Source organism: Rhinolophus sinicus, linkage group LG01 (genome assembly GCF_036562045.2).
Source record: "Rhinolophus sinicus isolate RSC01 linkage group LG01, ASM3656204v1, whole genome shotgun sequence".
NCBI lineage: Eukaryota > Metazoa > Chordata > Mammalia > Chiroptera > Rhinolophidae > Rhinolophus > Rhinolophus sinicus.
This window is the reverse complement of record NC_133751.1, coordinates 181,352,801-181,369,755: the sequence shown is the minus strand read 5'-3', so window position 1 is coordinate 181,369,755 and position 16,955 is coordinate 181,352,801. Positions and strand designations below refer to the sequence as shown.

Sequence of the window (16,955 nt, the reverse complement as noted above, 5' to 3'; positions counted from 1 at the left end):
AAGAGTAGTCTTTCCAGGCCTTAATCAGTACAATGGATAAAATGATAATACAATAATGGCCTTGCATTATTGAGAATTAAACGAGACACTGTGTGTAATATGCCAATTAGTGTGTGACACGTTTTAAAGTGTTCAGTTAATGTGAGTTCTCTTCTCGGTGAGAGTCTATCAGTTTCATGATTTCTTCAAGGGAAGTAAACTATTGGCTCTGAGCAGTTTTACAGAAAAGACCATTTCATGGGTATCAAACTGCTTATCACTCCAAGTTTTCTTTGAATTCTTTTAATTTACATAAAATTTTTTATTGTTGTCATCTGTGGAATAAACTAGATCCCAAAGGAACTGCCAGCTACTCTTTAGCCCCTTACTTTCAATTGGATTTGTTCTGAACCACAAAGCCTTAATAATTTCTTAGTTGAAGGAATTCCCTAGCCATCTCTTAGCAACTGTAACTCTTTTCTGTAAGTATTCTGAGTTTTACACTGGAAGAGAATGCTCTAACACTTTGTAACCACAGCATTGGCTTTCATTTAATCATAAGATCTTCACTGAGTTTTTGTCCTTTATGTAAATTTGAAGAGGCTTGGCATTTGATGGTTATTGATAGCCACACAGGCGTTTTTCAAGTAGAAAATGGGTTGTCTCTTGCTCTTTTAAGAGAAGAGGTAGGAGAGAAAGTTACGTTGTTGTATGTCTGAGGTATCTTTTACTTATGTATAGGATGGTTGTGGGACAAACAATGTGAAGAAAGGGGTAGTTCAAAGGTACAGAGCAGAAGACCTAAGACCCAAGTTTGTTAGCTTTAACAAAACGAAGAGAACACGAGATGAATAAAACTGTGTTCTTTGTATTAAACTCAGGCTGCAGAATTAAACATAGATTTGCATGGCCTTTATAAATAAACTATTAGATGTCTTCTAAGTATCTAATCTAAATAAATCAGCAAAGATTTATTGATCTTTCCTATATTGCACAATACTCCATAAGCTTAAAACAGTTTCTTCCTTTCCTAGGTTGTTATGGTTAACGATTATAGTTTAAATACAGTAAATGAAAATCATATGTTCTGAGGAAGAGCTTATTATCCATGGGAAGAATAAAATACTATAGATTTTGCAATTTGATATAAATATTTTTATTTCCACTTTTACTCCAGTGATGATATTTACACTCTAAAAGTTAGAGGTATCCTGATCAATTGTTTCTTCAAAAAGCTTTTAGTAAGGACATCCTTGTTAATAAACTGGAGAAGAATAAATTGAAATTTGCCTAGGTTGAAATTAAACACATAGCTCTTAAATTAGAATTTGACACAGTTTTAACACAGACCAATTTTGTAGTTATTAAAGAGTAGTATTTTAAGCAAATGGAGGAGTAGCTGAATTTGGATGTTAAAATAGCCCCACCTAGCTGCTTTACTTAAAACTGGTTTCTTATTGATGGCTACAAAATCTGATTGGTTTAATGTATATTCATTGGTTGCATGTATCTCTTCATCTCTTGCTTTTATAAACCTTTCTTACAGTGTGTCAGCTTTTTCTTGTTAGTCATTGGCAGAGAAACTGATCTGGGAGTTTAAGCTTGTCTTACAAGTGAATGATTTGTTATGTCAGTGCTTCATGATTGTGGTATATTGTATTTGGCAAATAATATACTAAAATGGGAGTTATGAAAATAAATTTTCATAATAAAATTTATAACCAATATCAGAATGTAATATTTAAATACTTATATTCCTTTTTTGAATAGACGTTATTTTTTAGAGCAGTTTTAGGTTCACAGTAAAATTAAGAGGAAGGTGCAGAGATTTCCTGTCTACCCGCTGCCCCCACCCATGCACAGCTTCCGTTGTCAGCATCCCCCACGAGAGTGGGACATTTGTGATAATTGATGAACCTATGTTGACACGTCTTTATCACCCAGAGTCTGTGGTTTACATTAGGGTTCAATCTTGGTGTTGTACATTCTATGGGTTTGGAAAAAATAATAATGCTTATCAGCCATTATAGTATCGTACAGAATAGTGTCACTCCTGCAGAAATCCTCTGCGCTGCACTTGTTCATCCCACCCTCTCCCCAACCCCAGACCACCACTAATCTGTTTACTATATTCATAATTTTGCCTTTTTCAGAATGTCATATATTTGGAATTACACAGGATGTAGCCTTTTCAGATTGGTGATTTTCACTTATTCATGTGCTTTTAAGTTTCTACCATGTCTTTTCATGGCTTGATAGCTCATTTCTTTTTAGCACTGAGTAATATTTCATTGTCGGGATGCAGTGCAGTTTATCCATTCACCTACTGAAGGACATCTTGGTTGCTTACAAGTTTTGGCACTTTATAAATAAGGCTGCTATAAACATCTAGGTGCAGGTTTTTGGGTGGAGGTAAGTTTTCAGCTCATTTGGATAGATATTAAAGAGCATGATTGCTGGATCATATCATAAGAGTATGTTTAGTTTTATAAGAAACCACCAAATTGTCTTCAAAAGTGACTGTGTATTTTGCATCCTCACCGGCAGTGTATGAGCGTTCCTGTGGCTCCACATCCTCACCAGCATCTGGTGATGTCAGTGTTTTGGATTCTGGCCATTCTAATACGTGTGTAGTGGTATCTCATTGTTGTAATTTGCAGTTTCCTAATGACATGATTTTGAACATTTTTCGTAGTATTATTTGCCATCTGTGTATCTTTGAGTTGTCTGTTCAGGTCTTTTGTCCATTTTTAAATTGGATTGTTGATTGTTTTATTGTTTTAAGAGTTCTTTGTATACTTTGGGTAATAGTCCCTTATCAGATATGTCTGATAAGATTTTACAAATATGTTTTCTTAGTCTATGGCTTGTCTTCTCACTCTCTTGAATATTTTTTTCTAAAACTGTTTTATGGCTTTGAGGGTATCTTCTATTTTCTTTTTAACCTCTGCAAATTAATTATTATATAAAAGAATTTGGACTTTTAGAAGTTCGTGTTTATATTCCAAATACACAAAGCTTCGATTCTACATACCAGTTTTTCCTCATCAGACTTTGAGATTTAAATTAATAGTAGTTTAGTTTTCTCATTTTATAAACTGCCTTAAAAAGAAAAAAATATACAGTTAAAGTATACAGTCAACATATTTTATAATTCTGTTATTGTTTATTTGCATGAAGAGGGGATAGGATGATTTAAACTTTCAGTTAAATGAATATATCTATGATAGTCTAAGAGTCAAGTCTTATCTTACCCCTCTCCATTGTTAAAATAAAGTTCTTTGTTCTCTGTCTAATTGGGTTTACAGATAGTATTTCCAGACCTCGGTTATTATGTTAATTTACTGGCTCCTTTCATTCAAAAGGATCAGATTTCTGACAAACAAGCCCACTGTCTTCCCCAACCTCTGTTTTCTTCTCTGTTCCACAGAATAGTAAATACTAAGCTTGCAAGGAGGGGAGACAGCCTAGAGTATGAAATGCAAAGAGAAGCAGTTCAGAAACAGGAAAGCCAGAAAAATTTAGGAGAACAGTGAATAAATCTATTAATGAATTGAATTTTGAGGGGTTTTTGCCCTGAAAGCTTTAGGTTTTTAATGAAGAATAACTCATGGATCGTGGTTTTTAATCACAATCCAGAGCAGATAAAGTTTGGCTGTTATAATTAGGTTTTCCTTTTTTTTAAGTCTTATATTAAATCAAGGAATATATAAGATGGCATTTTATATTTTTCTTAGATATTTTCCAGAGAAATCAAAAGTTTAGAATTAGAATGTGATCTTTTATGAGCAGAAGTTTACTTACATGAGTTTTTTCAACTGGAGACTAATGCTACAGTGTACTATGGCCTATTGCTGGAAAGTACAAGTAAGTACCAGTATTATAGTACTATATGTTATTTTAGGAAAAAATAGACAGGTGCTTTAAGTATATTTTTAGTTCCTGATAATTTTATTACTACTTAGCTAAATTTTATAAAGTAAAAGCTACTAGAAATTAAATATTTGGAAAATTGTGTTTAACATTTGAAAAAATTTATCAATGAATTAGTAGAAACAAATTTGGGTTTACTGACATGAGCCATTGATTATATTGTGTTATTTTTCCCCAAAGCAGAGTAAAACGTAGAATATAATGCAGCCTCCTCTATTTGCATTGGTATACAAATGTATACCAATGTACCTACATTTTTTATTAAGGATTTTTATATGGTTGCAAAGAAATTGATACTTTTTTTGCTGCTTTTATGATGATAGTACATTTTCAATGTAATAGAACAAAACATTAATATGCAAAAGATAGCCCATGCTTTGGAGGGGTGATAAATTCAGTCAGGGATTGTTCAGGTATAACAAACTGGCAGGTCCATTTATACACTCATGTTTCCTCTTCTCCAGAACATGAAATTCATCTGCTTCAGATTGACAGAATCAAACTCATTCATTTAGTCACAGATTCCTTTTTCTCTAGAAGATGGAATCTAGTCTTATAAGAGATTTTCGAGTCTGCATCTTAAAAATTGTTCCTTTATTTTCGGCTTTCACTTTGTGAACAAGGTTATTTTTTTAGATGTGTTCTACATAACTGTGAAATTATATTCTTACTGAAATTCAATGCTAGCAACATCCTTAAGGATAAAAAGACTTCTAAAAATTCTCATTATTTTAGCATTAGTTTATCTGAAGTGCTTTGTGTTCACAGGAAGAACAAGCAGCAAAATTGAAAGCTGAGAAGATCAGAGTTGCCCTAGAGAAAATTAAAGAGGCACAAGTGAAAAAGGTGATATTTGGGCTTTTTCTTGGTCTGGGATCTTTATCAGTTTTACGGATTTATAAAGAATTACCTTGTTTATATAATGTATCTCTAAGATATGGAGAGGTAGAGGGGTATTTCTTCCTAATATAGTTTTCACTTGTATTTTTTGTGGATAAAAGGCATAAAAGAGACAACTTTCTGCTTTTTAAATTATTCTAAAAGAGTAAAACAAAATAGTCTTATTATAAGCTTACCTGTTATAATTTTAAGAAGGCTTTAAATTTGTTCAGGTTGTTTGATACCTAATTTTAGTATTTTTCTTGCATGATAAAGTCATTATTTGTTTTAATTTATATTTAATTAAAACAGCACTCAATACTGCAAGAGATTTCTAGAATGCCTGTTTTTTGGTTTGCATTTAATTTTATTTTTTTAACAGCTGGTGATTAGAGTTCACATGTCTGACGATAGTTCTAAAACAATGATGGTGGATGAGAGGCAGACAGTGAGACAAGTGCTGGACAACCTGATGGACAAATCCCACTGTGGCTATAGTTTAGACTGGTCGCTGGTAGAAACCATCTCTGAGTTACAAATGGGTTAGTAATATCATTGCTTTAGTTACTTTTTAATTTCTATCTAATTCCAACAGTTTTTGTGTTGATAAAAGCACCTTGAGACATCTTTATATTTTTTTTTCTATAATATAACCGTGGCTTTTTACATTATCTTTCTTTCAAATATTTTGAGATTTCTTTGAATATGAGATCATTTCCAGTTCACTGCAGATTTTCTCATAGGTAGAACAACAACAACAAAAATTTAAGGTAATAAAATACTTTTCTCTTTCACATAAGAACTACAGAGATAAACACATTTACTAAAGACCATTATGTTTATTCACATTTGTGTTGAACTCTTTATACCAGCATTTGACTTTCAGGGGAAACAAAGCACATCGTATTTTTAGTTAGGTGTACTAAGCCTTAGTTTCCTACTATCTGTAGTTTGGTATGGTGTTTTCTAACACTGAAAATTCCTCATTTTTTTATACCATCATTGACCCTTAAAAAAATTTTTTATTTTGTAATATTAGTTGTATAATTACAGAAACCTTGCAGTAATTATTAGCCTTCATGAATAAGTAATCAATTTCAACTGCTATTTTATTTAAAATACATATTTGCATTCCTTTTACTAGTTATATCTTTAAATATTTCACAGCAGTCTCTAGAGAAAAGTTTAATTATTAACCCTTTCAGAACACATGTACACAACTCCCAAAATTAAACTGTAAGTTGTTAGAGCTTCATTAACATGTATAAAATGTATTCTGATAATACTCATCTGTAACTGTTCTTAAAGAATTAGAAAGGTTTGAGGTCACAGATAAAGTAGCATCTTGATAAACAGAAATTGTTTGGATCCCATTTTTAGAATATTTCCATGGCTGTAAGTTAAAGACCCATATAATATTTCGGTGTTACCTTTTATATAATTGACTATGGTGTCTTTAAGTAATTATTATTTAATCATATATGGCACAGTGCATCAAATATAGTATGTAGCCAGTATTTGTTGAATGAATAAAAGAAAAGAAGGGTCTACTAAGAGCCCAAAATAAGATGGTGGAAACCGATTATGTTTAAGATAAATGATTTAATTAAACAGTAAAGATTATTAGAAAGGATGAATAAACAAAATGCAGCTGTTGCTGTTTATAAAAGACCTATTTATTACCTTAAAGACACAGAAGGGTTGAAAGTAAAAGGAATGTGAAAAGGCACTAATCAAAAGAAAGGTAATTATGTTAATACCAGACAAAATGGACTTTAAGCAAAATGCAATAAAGAACCACACATCTTCACGAAGAAGATACAATCATTCTAAATTTTATCTAATAGCATTAAAGTGTATAAAGCAAAAGTTGACAGAACTACCAGGAGAAATTCTCAAGTCAGCCTTAATAGTAGATCCTTTTCACCTAAGAACCTTTTCAGTGATTGATGTCATCAAGCATACAAAAAACGATATGAGAGATTTGTAAAATAATTTTTTTCATCTAGGAAAAAAATTTAGAACTCTAATAACAAGAAAATGTATTTAGAACTCTAATAACAAGAAAATGTACATTCTTTTCAAGCAGAAATGGAATATTTCCAAAAATTATTCAAGTATGAGGCCATAAGCAACTCTCAAGAAATTTCAAAAAATCAGTATCCAGAATATGTTCTTTGAACATGTGTGTTCAATATATAGGACATGTTCTTTGATTCCTAATTTAGAAATTAGAAAATATATTTATGTTTAAAATTAAAACCCATAGATCAAAAAAGAAATCATCTTGGAAATTTAAAAATTACAAGAACTGAATACTGTTGGAAATACTTAACATTAGGATTAATGAAATGCAACTAACATGTTTATTTTAAGGGTGGGATGGGAAAAGGCTGACGGCTAAAGAAGACCTAGAAGTTAGGAGACCTAGATTCTAGTCCTAATTCTTCCATGTAGCAGCTGTGTGACCTTGCTCAAGTCACTTAACACCGTTAGGGCATGCTCCCTTATTTGAGAATAGAGGGAAGACCAGATAACCTCTAAGGGCCCAGAGCTGTAGTGTCAGTAAATTCTGTGGTTCTGCCCAGAATTACTTTGCAAGGTTTCATGTCCTTGATGCAATCCTGATGAATACTAACAAAATAATTGATATTTTATTTTGGGACAGAGAGAATCTTTGAAGACCATGAAAACTTGGTTGAAAATCTCCTTAATTGGACAAGAGATAGTCAAAACAAGCTTATATTTATGGAACGTATAGAAAAATATGCACTTTTCAAAAACCCACAGGTGAGACTCAGTACCTTACAGAGGTCAGGATTTTTAAATGTCTGTTTTATATTCTATTACTGCTAAGTTAATAGCGTTAAAAGATTGGCAACTACCTCGTGGAACATTGTGGCTGTAAAACCCCATGGGAGCATTCACTACTGCTGAGGTGGAAGGTCTGCTGGGGCCCAGGTGTCAGGCCTCACAGAGGTTACCCGCCCCCAGAGCCAGATGGGGTGAGCCCTTGGGGTAACAGAAGTAGCTCCACGGAGTTACCAAGTTTCTGCTCTCTAATCCAGAGCTGTGTTGAACCCAGATATTTTATTTGGTGAGTTTCCATCCATCAAAAAAAAAGTACTTATATATTTAAGTTTCTCTATCTACTTCAGCCATTTATCCAGTTGACAGTTTTTTTTAATTTTTTAAAATTATTATTTTTATTATTTTCTTAAATCCCAGTAACGTTGATTATAAATGGTGCCACATTGTAACATATGTTACCTTGATTTATTGGGCATCTTTGCTTATTCCTAAATAATATTTGATTAATACTTCCTATTACCCAAATATTTTATAAAAATCAATAGGTGAGAGAAAACAACCCAAAAAGTAGTAATAAGGAAAAATTGTAGCAGTGTTAAAGGTATTGAATGGTTATCCTTCTAGTGGCTTGATCATAACACATCTTTACTGGATATTTTTAGGGAAGAATACATATTTGGGAATACCAACAGATCTTTTTATGGGTGATTGTGAGGACTAATAATTAGAATTCAGATTTTAGTTCAGTTAAGCAAACAAAATTGTGATAGTCGCAGAGAATTTGGAATTTCTTCTTTGAAAGCCAGAACAGATTAAATTTTCTGCATCTGGATCAGTTAAACTCAGCATATTTTAAGGAAATTTGCCTTATTTGTCGTACTTAATCATTTGTAAAGCTTTTAGGTCCTGTAAAGTGTAGCTTTCATTAGGTGTTCTAAAACGTATTTGTCCACTGTTACATATAATAATATCACCTCAGGATTTGGGGGAGGGCAGTTTATGGAGTAATTCAAGATAAATGGATGTGGTAAAGAGGAGATACACGCATGTTAGTGATGTTGCCCATGCACAGGTTTGCTTTGCAAAGAGTGTTCCTCTTACTGTTGGCAGAAATCGACAGAGTTGCTATGTCCCTAAAAGAAATCATATCTGCACCTGTGCCAAGGGAATAATAGAATGGGTTAATCCTTTAACTTTCACTTATTCATTTTTCCAGAATTATCTTCTGGGGAAAAAGGAAACAGCTGAAATGGCAGATAGAAACAAAGAAGTGCTGTTGGAGGTATGACTCTTCACTGTCCCATCCTCCATTTTTTCCTGTACATTATAATAAAATATTTAAGTACCTTTTTTGAAGTCAAGTATGTCAATGCTATATATTTATAATTGCAATTGTTAATTAAAGAAGCCTATGTTTTTCCATAGCCTAATGGAGAGAATTCTCCTGTGGGAATGTTAGGCGACTGAAGAACCTTTTAAAAGCTGTTATTTTGCCGAGCAATACTGGTGTACTAAAGGGAGTCATGTGAGGGGCTGAGGAGTGGGAGAAAAGGCTGGTCAATGAAGGATGTGATTGTGCTGTTTATCTGCATTCCCAGAGAGAAATTTGAATATAATTAGCTATTGACAAAATATTTCAAGCCTTGGCCTTAAATAACTCAATTTAAAAAATCATAATGATCATTTGAAAAAAATGTGTACATCTCCTTATCTTGAGGAGTAATACAATAAATGCAAATATAATTTTTGGGGGGCCGGCCCGGTGGCTCAGGCGGTTAGAGCTCCATGCTTCTAACTCCGAAGGCTGCCGGTTCGATTCCCACATGGGCCAGTGGGCTCTCAATCACAAGGTTGCCAGTTCAATTCCTCGACTCCCGCAAGGGATGGTGGGCAGCGCCCCCTGCAACTAAAATTGAACACGGCACCTTGAGCTGAGCTTCCACTGAGCTCCCAGATGGCTCAGTTGGTTGGAGTGCGTCCTCTCAACCACAAGGTTGCCAGTTCGACTCCTGCAAGGGATGGTGGGCTGTGCCCCCTGCAACTAGCAATGGCAACGACCTGGAGCTAAGCTGCGCCCTCCACAACTAAGATTGACTTAGAAAAAAAAAATATATATATATATATATATATAATTTTTGGCTTTTTGGCTTTTGCTGATTTAGAGAAGTAATATCAAAGAAGTTAGTATGTTTGAAAACCTGAATAAACTCTTACTTACCAACAAGGTAATTAGGAAAATGAAGATCAGCACTCAGCTTTTTATAGTGATGCTATTAAGAAATAGCTGCAATTAAGAAAATCCTTATAATTCCTAATTTTTCTGTACTTTGGGGAGAAAGAAATTAATTTAGGCCCAAAATGTCCTATGTTAATGTTTAGTCAGGATTTCTATTTTTCTTTTATCAAATTCATGATTGTTTTTTATTTTTAAATTAATTTTTTATCTAAGTATAGACAGAATTCAGAATTTTGAGTTTATTTTCCTTTCAACCTAATATTAAATATTTCAAAAATAAATGCCCTCTTTGTTTCAGAGTCATATATATTGATACAGTTCTTAAATTGTGAAAGTTTAATCATTCACTTAGAATGTTGCTTCCTTTTAAAATACATTCCTATTTAGCTTGACAGCTAATCTAAATGTGTTATTAATTTGGAGAAAAATAAAGTCCAATGCTTACGTTAGTTCTGATACTTTTATTAAATTTAGTGTAACTGCTGTTTACAAATACATTTAAGTACTAATATATGCAACTCAGTTGACATTTCAACTTAGTTTCTTCAAAACAGTGTTAGGTAAAAGTTCATAGGGATTGCCATAATAGTTCTGAAATAAATTTATATTATGTTTGGAATAGAAAGTTCTAATTGAGGGAAAATTAGCAGCATGGTTTTACTACAAAGCCGTTTGGGTTTAATTACAGTTCATGGATTTCACAGTGGTAAATACAGCTTTATTCTGAGAATTCAAAGATCATATCTTTCCAAATCATCTTCTCATTTTAGGAATGTTTCTGTGGAAGTTCTGTAACTGTACCAGAAATTGAAGGAGTCCTTTGGTTGAAAGATGATGGCAAGAAGTCCTGGAAAAAGCGTTATTTTCTCTTGCGAGCATCTGGTATCTACTACGTCCCTAAAGGAAAAGCAAAGGTATGTTCCTTCTGCTGGCTTTTGAGCTTCCTCATTATGCTAACTAATTTTAATTTGTAATGAGTATTCTAACAAGGTGAGTCCAGGCTCAGATTTGTTTCAGCTCATGTAGGGACACAAAGAATATTTCTTTGTTTATTAATCTGTTACAAAGAAGAGGAAACTTGGAAATTCTCTGGTCATCAGTTGGGCCCATGTTGATTATCTTGCCAAATTTGAAACCATACTTTTATTGATTATTTTTGGAACTTCTGCCAGAGTAGGTTTTGCTTGTTGTTTGGGGAGAATAGGTTTCTGGGATTATAGACATTTCAGCCTTTTTTTGGGTAATATGCTTTTGTTGAGGGCCCCCTTGGTAGCTATCACGTCGGTGCTTATGGGGACCAGCATTGTTTTAAGCTCCTTACAGTATCACTTCATTCAGTCTTTACTGCCTTCCTGAGAGGTATTTGTTATTGCCCCTCTTTTACTGGTAAAGAAACCCCAACTTGAGAAGTACTGTACTTGAAGATAAGCGTTTATAGCTACTGAATTTTCTATATTTTCTATTTTATACGTATTTTCTTTTTTTCCAGAGAGCTCTATTATACTGTATTGTATTTAATATATATTTAAAATCTTTTTAAAATACCATCCTTTCCAAGCAAATCAGTGTTCATAGTGAATGATAAGACAGTGAAATGGATGCCTTTTTTTGTTGCATCATGGATTAAAGAAGAAACGTTTATAGAGAATCTCACTGTCTTTTCTAATGCAAAATAGCACGAAGTTCTACTTGGTAAAGTTTTGATTCTGAACTAGAAACTGTTAACCAGGTATGATATTTGCTTGTTTACACATTGTTGTTAATTCAGTCTTTTGGGTGTTTTTATCTTAGGTCTCTCGGGATCTGGTGTGCTTTCTCCAGCTGGATCATGTCAATGTTTATTATGGACAGGACTATCGGAACAAATACAAAGCACCTACAGACTATTGTCTGGTGCTAAAGGTAAACATGCTTCTCTTTTTAGGAATTTTAATTGATGTTAGACATAGAGCAGGTTACTGGAGTTTTAGAATAGTTTGGATCTCCATTGAGTATACTAGTTTTGCTTTTGTTCTATAGGTTTTTAAAGGAATGGTGAGGGATAGTAAGGAAGTGTGTGTTGCACCACAGCTGACTCTTAGCTATATAGCCCTTATTAGATTGATGCTACTGAGAAATGGATACTGATTGTAAGCTTTGAGTCATGATATATAAACTAGATTCGATTATAAATTTGAGACTTTCATTTAATAGCAGGCTTATTTTAGGAAAATGTAGATTAGAGCCAAATGTGGGACATAAGTATTTTGTTTTAGGTTTTTTTCCTGTACTTATTTGATTGGTGCAAAAGTAATCACGGTTTAAAAGGTTAAAAATAATTCCAAAAACTGCAATTACTTTTGCACCAACCTAATACTCAGCAGAACCATCAGAGGGCACTGTGCCCAAGGTCAAAGGGACTCTCACCTTGTCCAGAAATAATGTCTCGCCTGTCCCAACCGTAGCCCTGATAACCTATGCCTGTATTATGACCTGCCTAAGCTGTTTTTATTGAGGTTTTCTTCCTCCTTTATCCAAACTTTTAGCTTTTTTCATACCAATTATATCTGTACTTTAATAACTGACATTTTTAGTGAATTTTGAGTGATCCCTCAGAACACTGACAAAGACAACATTTAAAAATTCAGGATAATTATGGAGATGTTTTAAGCTTTTCTCACTGGTTCCGTCTTAGAAACCTTTTGGTAACTATGTAGATCTGCATGTTTATGTCATCATTTGATTTTGATTTTCTCTGAAATTCTTCAGTTGGTTTGGGAAGGTAGTGTTTGTTTAGGGTTTTGGGGAAGAGTTTGGATTGCTTTGATAAAATTAGGTGTATTGTAATGGTAACCCTTTATTGGGTAATCCTTTCTTGGAGAATACCACTGTATCATTTAGGTTACAGCAGCAAATAATTTTTTTAAAGTCAGTACAAAATAGCTTAATCTAGCAGTTTTCAAAATGAGGTCCAAGGTCTACTGGGAGTCCCTGAGACTCTGTCAAGGGGCTTGTGTTTCGTTATTATTCTTCTAACAATGCTAAGGTGTTATTTGCCTTTTACACTCTCATTCTCTCACAAATATATAATGGAGTTTTTAAAGAGGTTACGTAACATGTGATGATATCTTTGCTTTCTTTGGTCGTGGAATGTGTATATGTATATTCTTTTATTTTAAATTTTTCTGTTTTAATTTCTTATAAGGTAAATATCAATAGATATAACCTATATAAATAAAAGTTATTTGGGGTCTCATAACATGAAGACAGAAATAATTGGTTATTTTAAGGGTTTAAGATTGTCAGTGGGAATCCCAGTTTTTTCCATCTTTCCCTGTTCCATCTTCTGCATATCAGCTTATTCTCATGCTGGCTCACCTTACAGTCACAGATGGCCACTGCAGTTCTAGGCATCACATGGTGACCCAGAAAATCCATCAGAAGATAAGGCACTATTTCTTCCTGTACTTTTTTTTTTTTTTTTAAGAGAAAGGAAGTATTTTCCAGGACCTACCAACAGCCCTCCCGCTTGAGGGCATTGGCCCAGAGTACATGCCCACTCTTAAATCCATCACTGGCAAGGAACAAAGCCACTGTTTTGTCTTAGACTACCGTGTTTCTCCGAAAATAAGACCTAGCCGGACCATTAGCTCTAATGCGTCTTTTGGGCAAAAATATATTATAAGAGCGGGTCTTATTATATTATATAAGACCCGGTCTTATATTATAGTAAAATAAGACTGGGTCTTATATTAATTTTTGCTCCAAAAGATGCATTAGAGCTGAAGGTCCAGCTAGGTCTTATTTTGGGGGAAACACGGTAGTCAGAATTCATGCTCTGAGGTAAGGGGTGGACATCCAAACAAAATTGGGGCTCTGTCAGAAAAGTGATATGGAGAAGATAGGTGCAGGGCAGGCAACCAAGAATGTCTGTTACAGCCAAAATTATGACCACTGACTTTTTTAACAGGAGAAAAGGTATACAAATTTACTTTTAATATTATGTGCATGGAAACATCATAGGGAAAAAAAAGTAAATATGCCCCCAAATAGTGGGATTTGAAGGCTTATATACCATCTTTTTTTTTTTTTCCATTGAAGTAACATTGGTTAATAATATTGTATAAGTTTCAGGTGTATAACATTACAATTCAATATCGATACACACTATAGTGTGCTCACCACCAAAAGTCTTGTTTCCATCCGTCATCATATATTTGAGCCCCCCTTTACCCATTTTGCCCTCCTGCCACCCCATTCCCCTCTGGTAACAACCAATCTGTTAAGACAACTGTATCTGTGATTTTATTTTTGTTTTGTTTATTCATTTGTTTCTTTTTTGTTCCATATTCTACATATGAGTGAAATCATACAGTTTTTGTCTTTTTGTATCTGAGTTACTTCATTTAGCATGATACCCTCAAGATCCATCCATGTTGTCACAAAAGCAATATTTCATCTTTTTTTTTTTTAATTTCTTTTCTTCTTTCTTTTTTCTTTTTATTATTTTTTTTAAAGATTTTATTGGGGAAGGGAAACAGGATTTTATTGGAGAACAGTGTGTAGTTCCAGGACTTTTTCCCAAGTCAAATTGTCCTTTCAATCTTAGTTGTGGAGGGTGCCGTTCAGCCTCAAGTTGTTGTCCTTTCAGTCTTAGTTGTGGAGGGCGCAGCTCAGCTCCAGGTCCAGTTGCCGTTGCTAGTTGCAGGGGCGCAGCACACCATCCCTTGCAGGAGTCGAACCGGCAACCTTGTCGTTGAGAGGACGTGCTCCAACCAACTGAGCCATCCGGGAGCTCAGCAGCAGCTCAGCTCAAGGTGCCATGTTCAATCTTAGTTGCAGGGGGCACTGCCCACCATCCCTTGCGGGACTCGAGGAGTTGAACTGGCAACCTTGTGGTTGAGAGCCCACTGGCCCATGTGGGGATCAAACCTGCAGCCTTTGGAGTTAGGAGCATGGAACTCTAACCGCCTGAGCCACCGGGCCGGCCCTCATCTTTTTTATGGCTGAGTAATATTTGTGTGTGTGTGTGTGTGTGTGTGTGTGTGTGTGTATCACATCTTATCCCATTCATCTGTCAATGGACACTTAAGTAAGTCGTTGACATATTTTGGCTATTGTAAATTAATGCTGCAGTGAACATAGGGGTACATATATCTTTTCAAATTAGTGTTTTTATTTTTTTTGGATAGATACCCAGGAGAGGGATTGCTGGATCATACGGTACTTCTATTCTTAATTTTTTGAGGAATCTTCATACTGTTTTCCACAGTGGCTGTACCAATTTACAATCACACCAACAGTGCATAATGGCTCCCTTTTCTCCACATCCTCACCAACCGTTGTTATTTTTTGCACTATTATTTTTATCCCATTGCAACTCTCAAAATTCTTAGGTTAAGAATATTTTTGTTCTAAGTGTGTGTGGTTTTTGATTTTTTTTTTTTGAGGATTAGAGGGATCAGAAGTGTTGGAGTGGGTGGAGTGTTACATAGTTTTATTTTTTAATTTCTTGCATGTTAGTAAGGGAACTAATTTTCAAGCCTGTATGTGTTTCCAAAGTAATAAATGGATAGAATACATTCAGTGGTTTTCCTTTGGCACTTGGACTGTGATTTAAGAGCATCACTTTTAGTGACAGAGTTTTAGGAATTATCTGTCTCAATCTAACTTTTTTAAAAACTTTATTTAAGCGTGTTTTTCCAGGACCTATCAGCTCCAAGTCAAGTAGTTGTTTCAGTCTAGTTGTGAAGGGTGCAGCTCACAGTGGCCCATGTGGGGATCGAACTGAGCTAACTGGCCGCCCCTCAATCTAATTTTTGACATAAACAGAAAAATAAACTGATAGCACAATAATAATCCAGAATTTCTTATTGTATTCTTAAATTTTTTTATTTAATTTTCAAATTTTTACCTTTTATTAGGGAATGCAAACTTTCCAAATCAACATTTTTAAAATGAAATAATGACCTTGCTTTCTAAATAGCTATTCGTTTGTTTTGGGGAGCAATTTCATTCTATATTCTCTTTAAGAATTTAAATGTTAAACTTCTGGTTTTTAGCAAAGAATGTCTCCTCTATACTTCTTATGTCATGTGTGATTTTAAAAGTGGTGCAGTAATATTGTGGGGAAAAGAAGAGAGGCAGCAAATTTGGAAGAAGAGGATTTCACCACTTACAAGGCCCTAATTAAGGTCATGGGCCCTGGAATGAGATTGCATGATTCTGTTACCGGGTTGTGATGATGTTCCTCGGCTCTTGTCTTCTCGGGGGAAAGAATTCAGTCGAGAGACAGCGTTTTGTACAAGTATAGGATAGTAAGTTTGTTAGGCAGATACACTCCGAGCTGTAGAGCAGACCAATCCCAAGAAGGGGAAAGGCCTCCCTTTCCATTGTATGAAGGCTTTTATTTCTATGGATAGAATTGCCTCTCCCTTCTCCTTATCTTTTGCTCTCCTGCTGAGGTGCCCAGTCCTCCCTTTTGGTTCTCAAGGCAGTTTCTGACAGTTTTCTTTTTATGATTTGTTTGAGAAGACTAAAATGGTCCTGATAAGCCAAATGTGTATTCTGATAAGCAGGATGTCTTCCTTCTCTGGCTTCTAACCACATGCCCTTCTGATTCAGGGGTATGTGTGAGCCTGGAATCCTGCTGGGCTAGTAAGGCATTGGTGCCCTAAGTGAGGGCAGCTGCAAGGGGTCTTGACCCCAGTAGGTGCTGTAGACCAGGGGCTTCCTCACCAGGGCGAAGTCTCTCCTCTTGCTCATTTCTGCCTGTCTGCCTACCCTATCAATTTCAAATCCTGGTTCTTTCACTGTTGGCGAATAACTTTGAGTGTGGTATTAACCCCTCTGTGCCTTAATTTCTTCTCAGATTGTGGAGATAATATGTAAATCATAGGCTTTTTTTTCCTTCTTTTTTTTAGTTTTCAATTCATAAGGTTTTCATGAATGAGCTATTCTATGTGAAATATTTAGCAATACACCTGGTGCAGCCTAAGTGTTCAATAAATGCCACTTTTAATAAAGTAACAGTATATTAGCGGGACAGGCAACCTCCTGAGGTGACCATAATGAACGCTATAGAAGGAATGTCTTTATTATGTGGGAGGTTGTAAAAGAATATTTGAGGTTCTAAAAT

At 34.7% G+C, this 16,955-nt stretch overlaps 1 protein-coding gene across 11 annotated transcripts in view; it reads left to right on the top strand.

Moving 5' to 3' along the window:
* RAPH1 (Ras association (RalGDS/AF-6) and pleckstrin homology domains 1) overlaps positions 1 to 16,955 on the top strand; it is an 85,680-nt gene that overhangs the window by 53,307 nt on the left and 15,418 nt on the right. For all 11 annotated transcript variants that reach the window (XM_074340529.1, XM_074340501.1, XM_074340494.1 and 8 more), the window contains 6 exons: positions 4,681 to 4,758; positions 5,174 to 5,333; positions 7,460 to 7,581; positions 8,819 to 8,884; positions 10,609 to 10,752; positions 11,630 to 11,740. In XM_074340529.1, the coding sequence (XP_074196630.1) occupies positions 4,681 to 4,758; positions 5,174 to 5,333; positions 7,460 to 7,581; positions 8,819 to 8,884; positions 10,609 to 10,752; positions 11,630 to 11,740 (681 nt within the window). The remainder of the gene's footprint in view (positions 1 to 4,680; positions 4,759 to 5,173; positions 5,334 to 7,459; positions 7,582 to 8,818; positions 8,885 to 10,608; positions 10,753 to 11,629; positions 11,741 to 16,955) is intronic.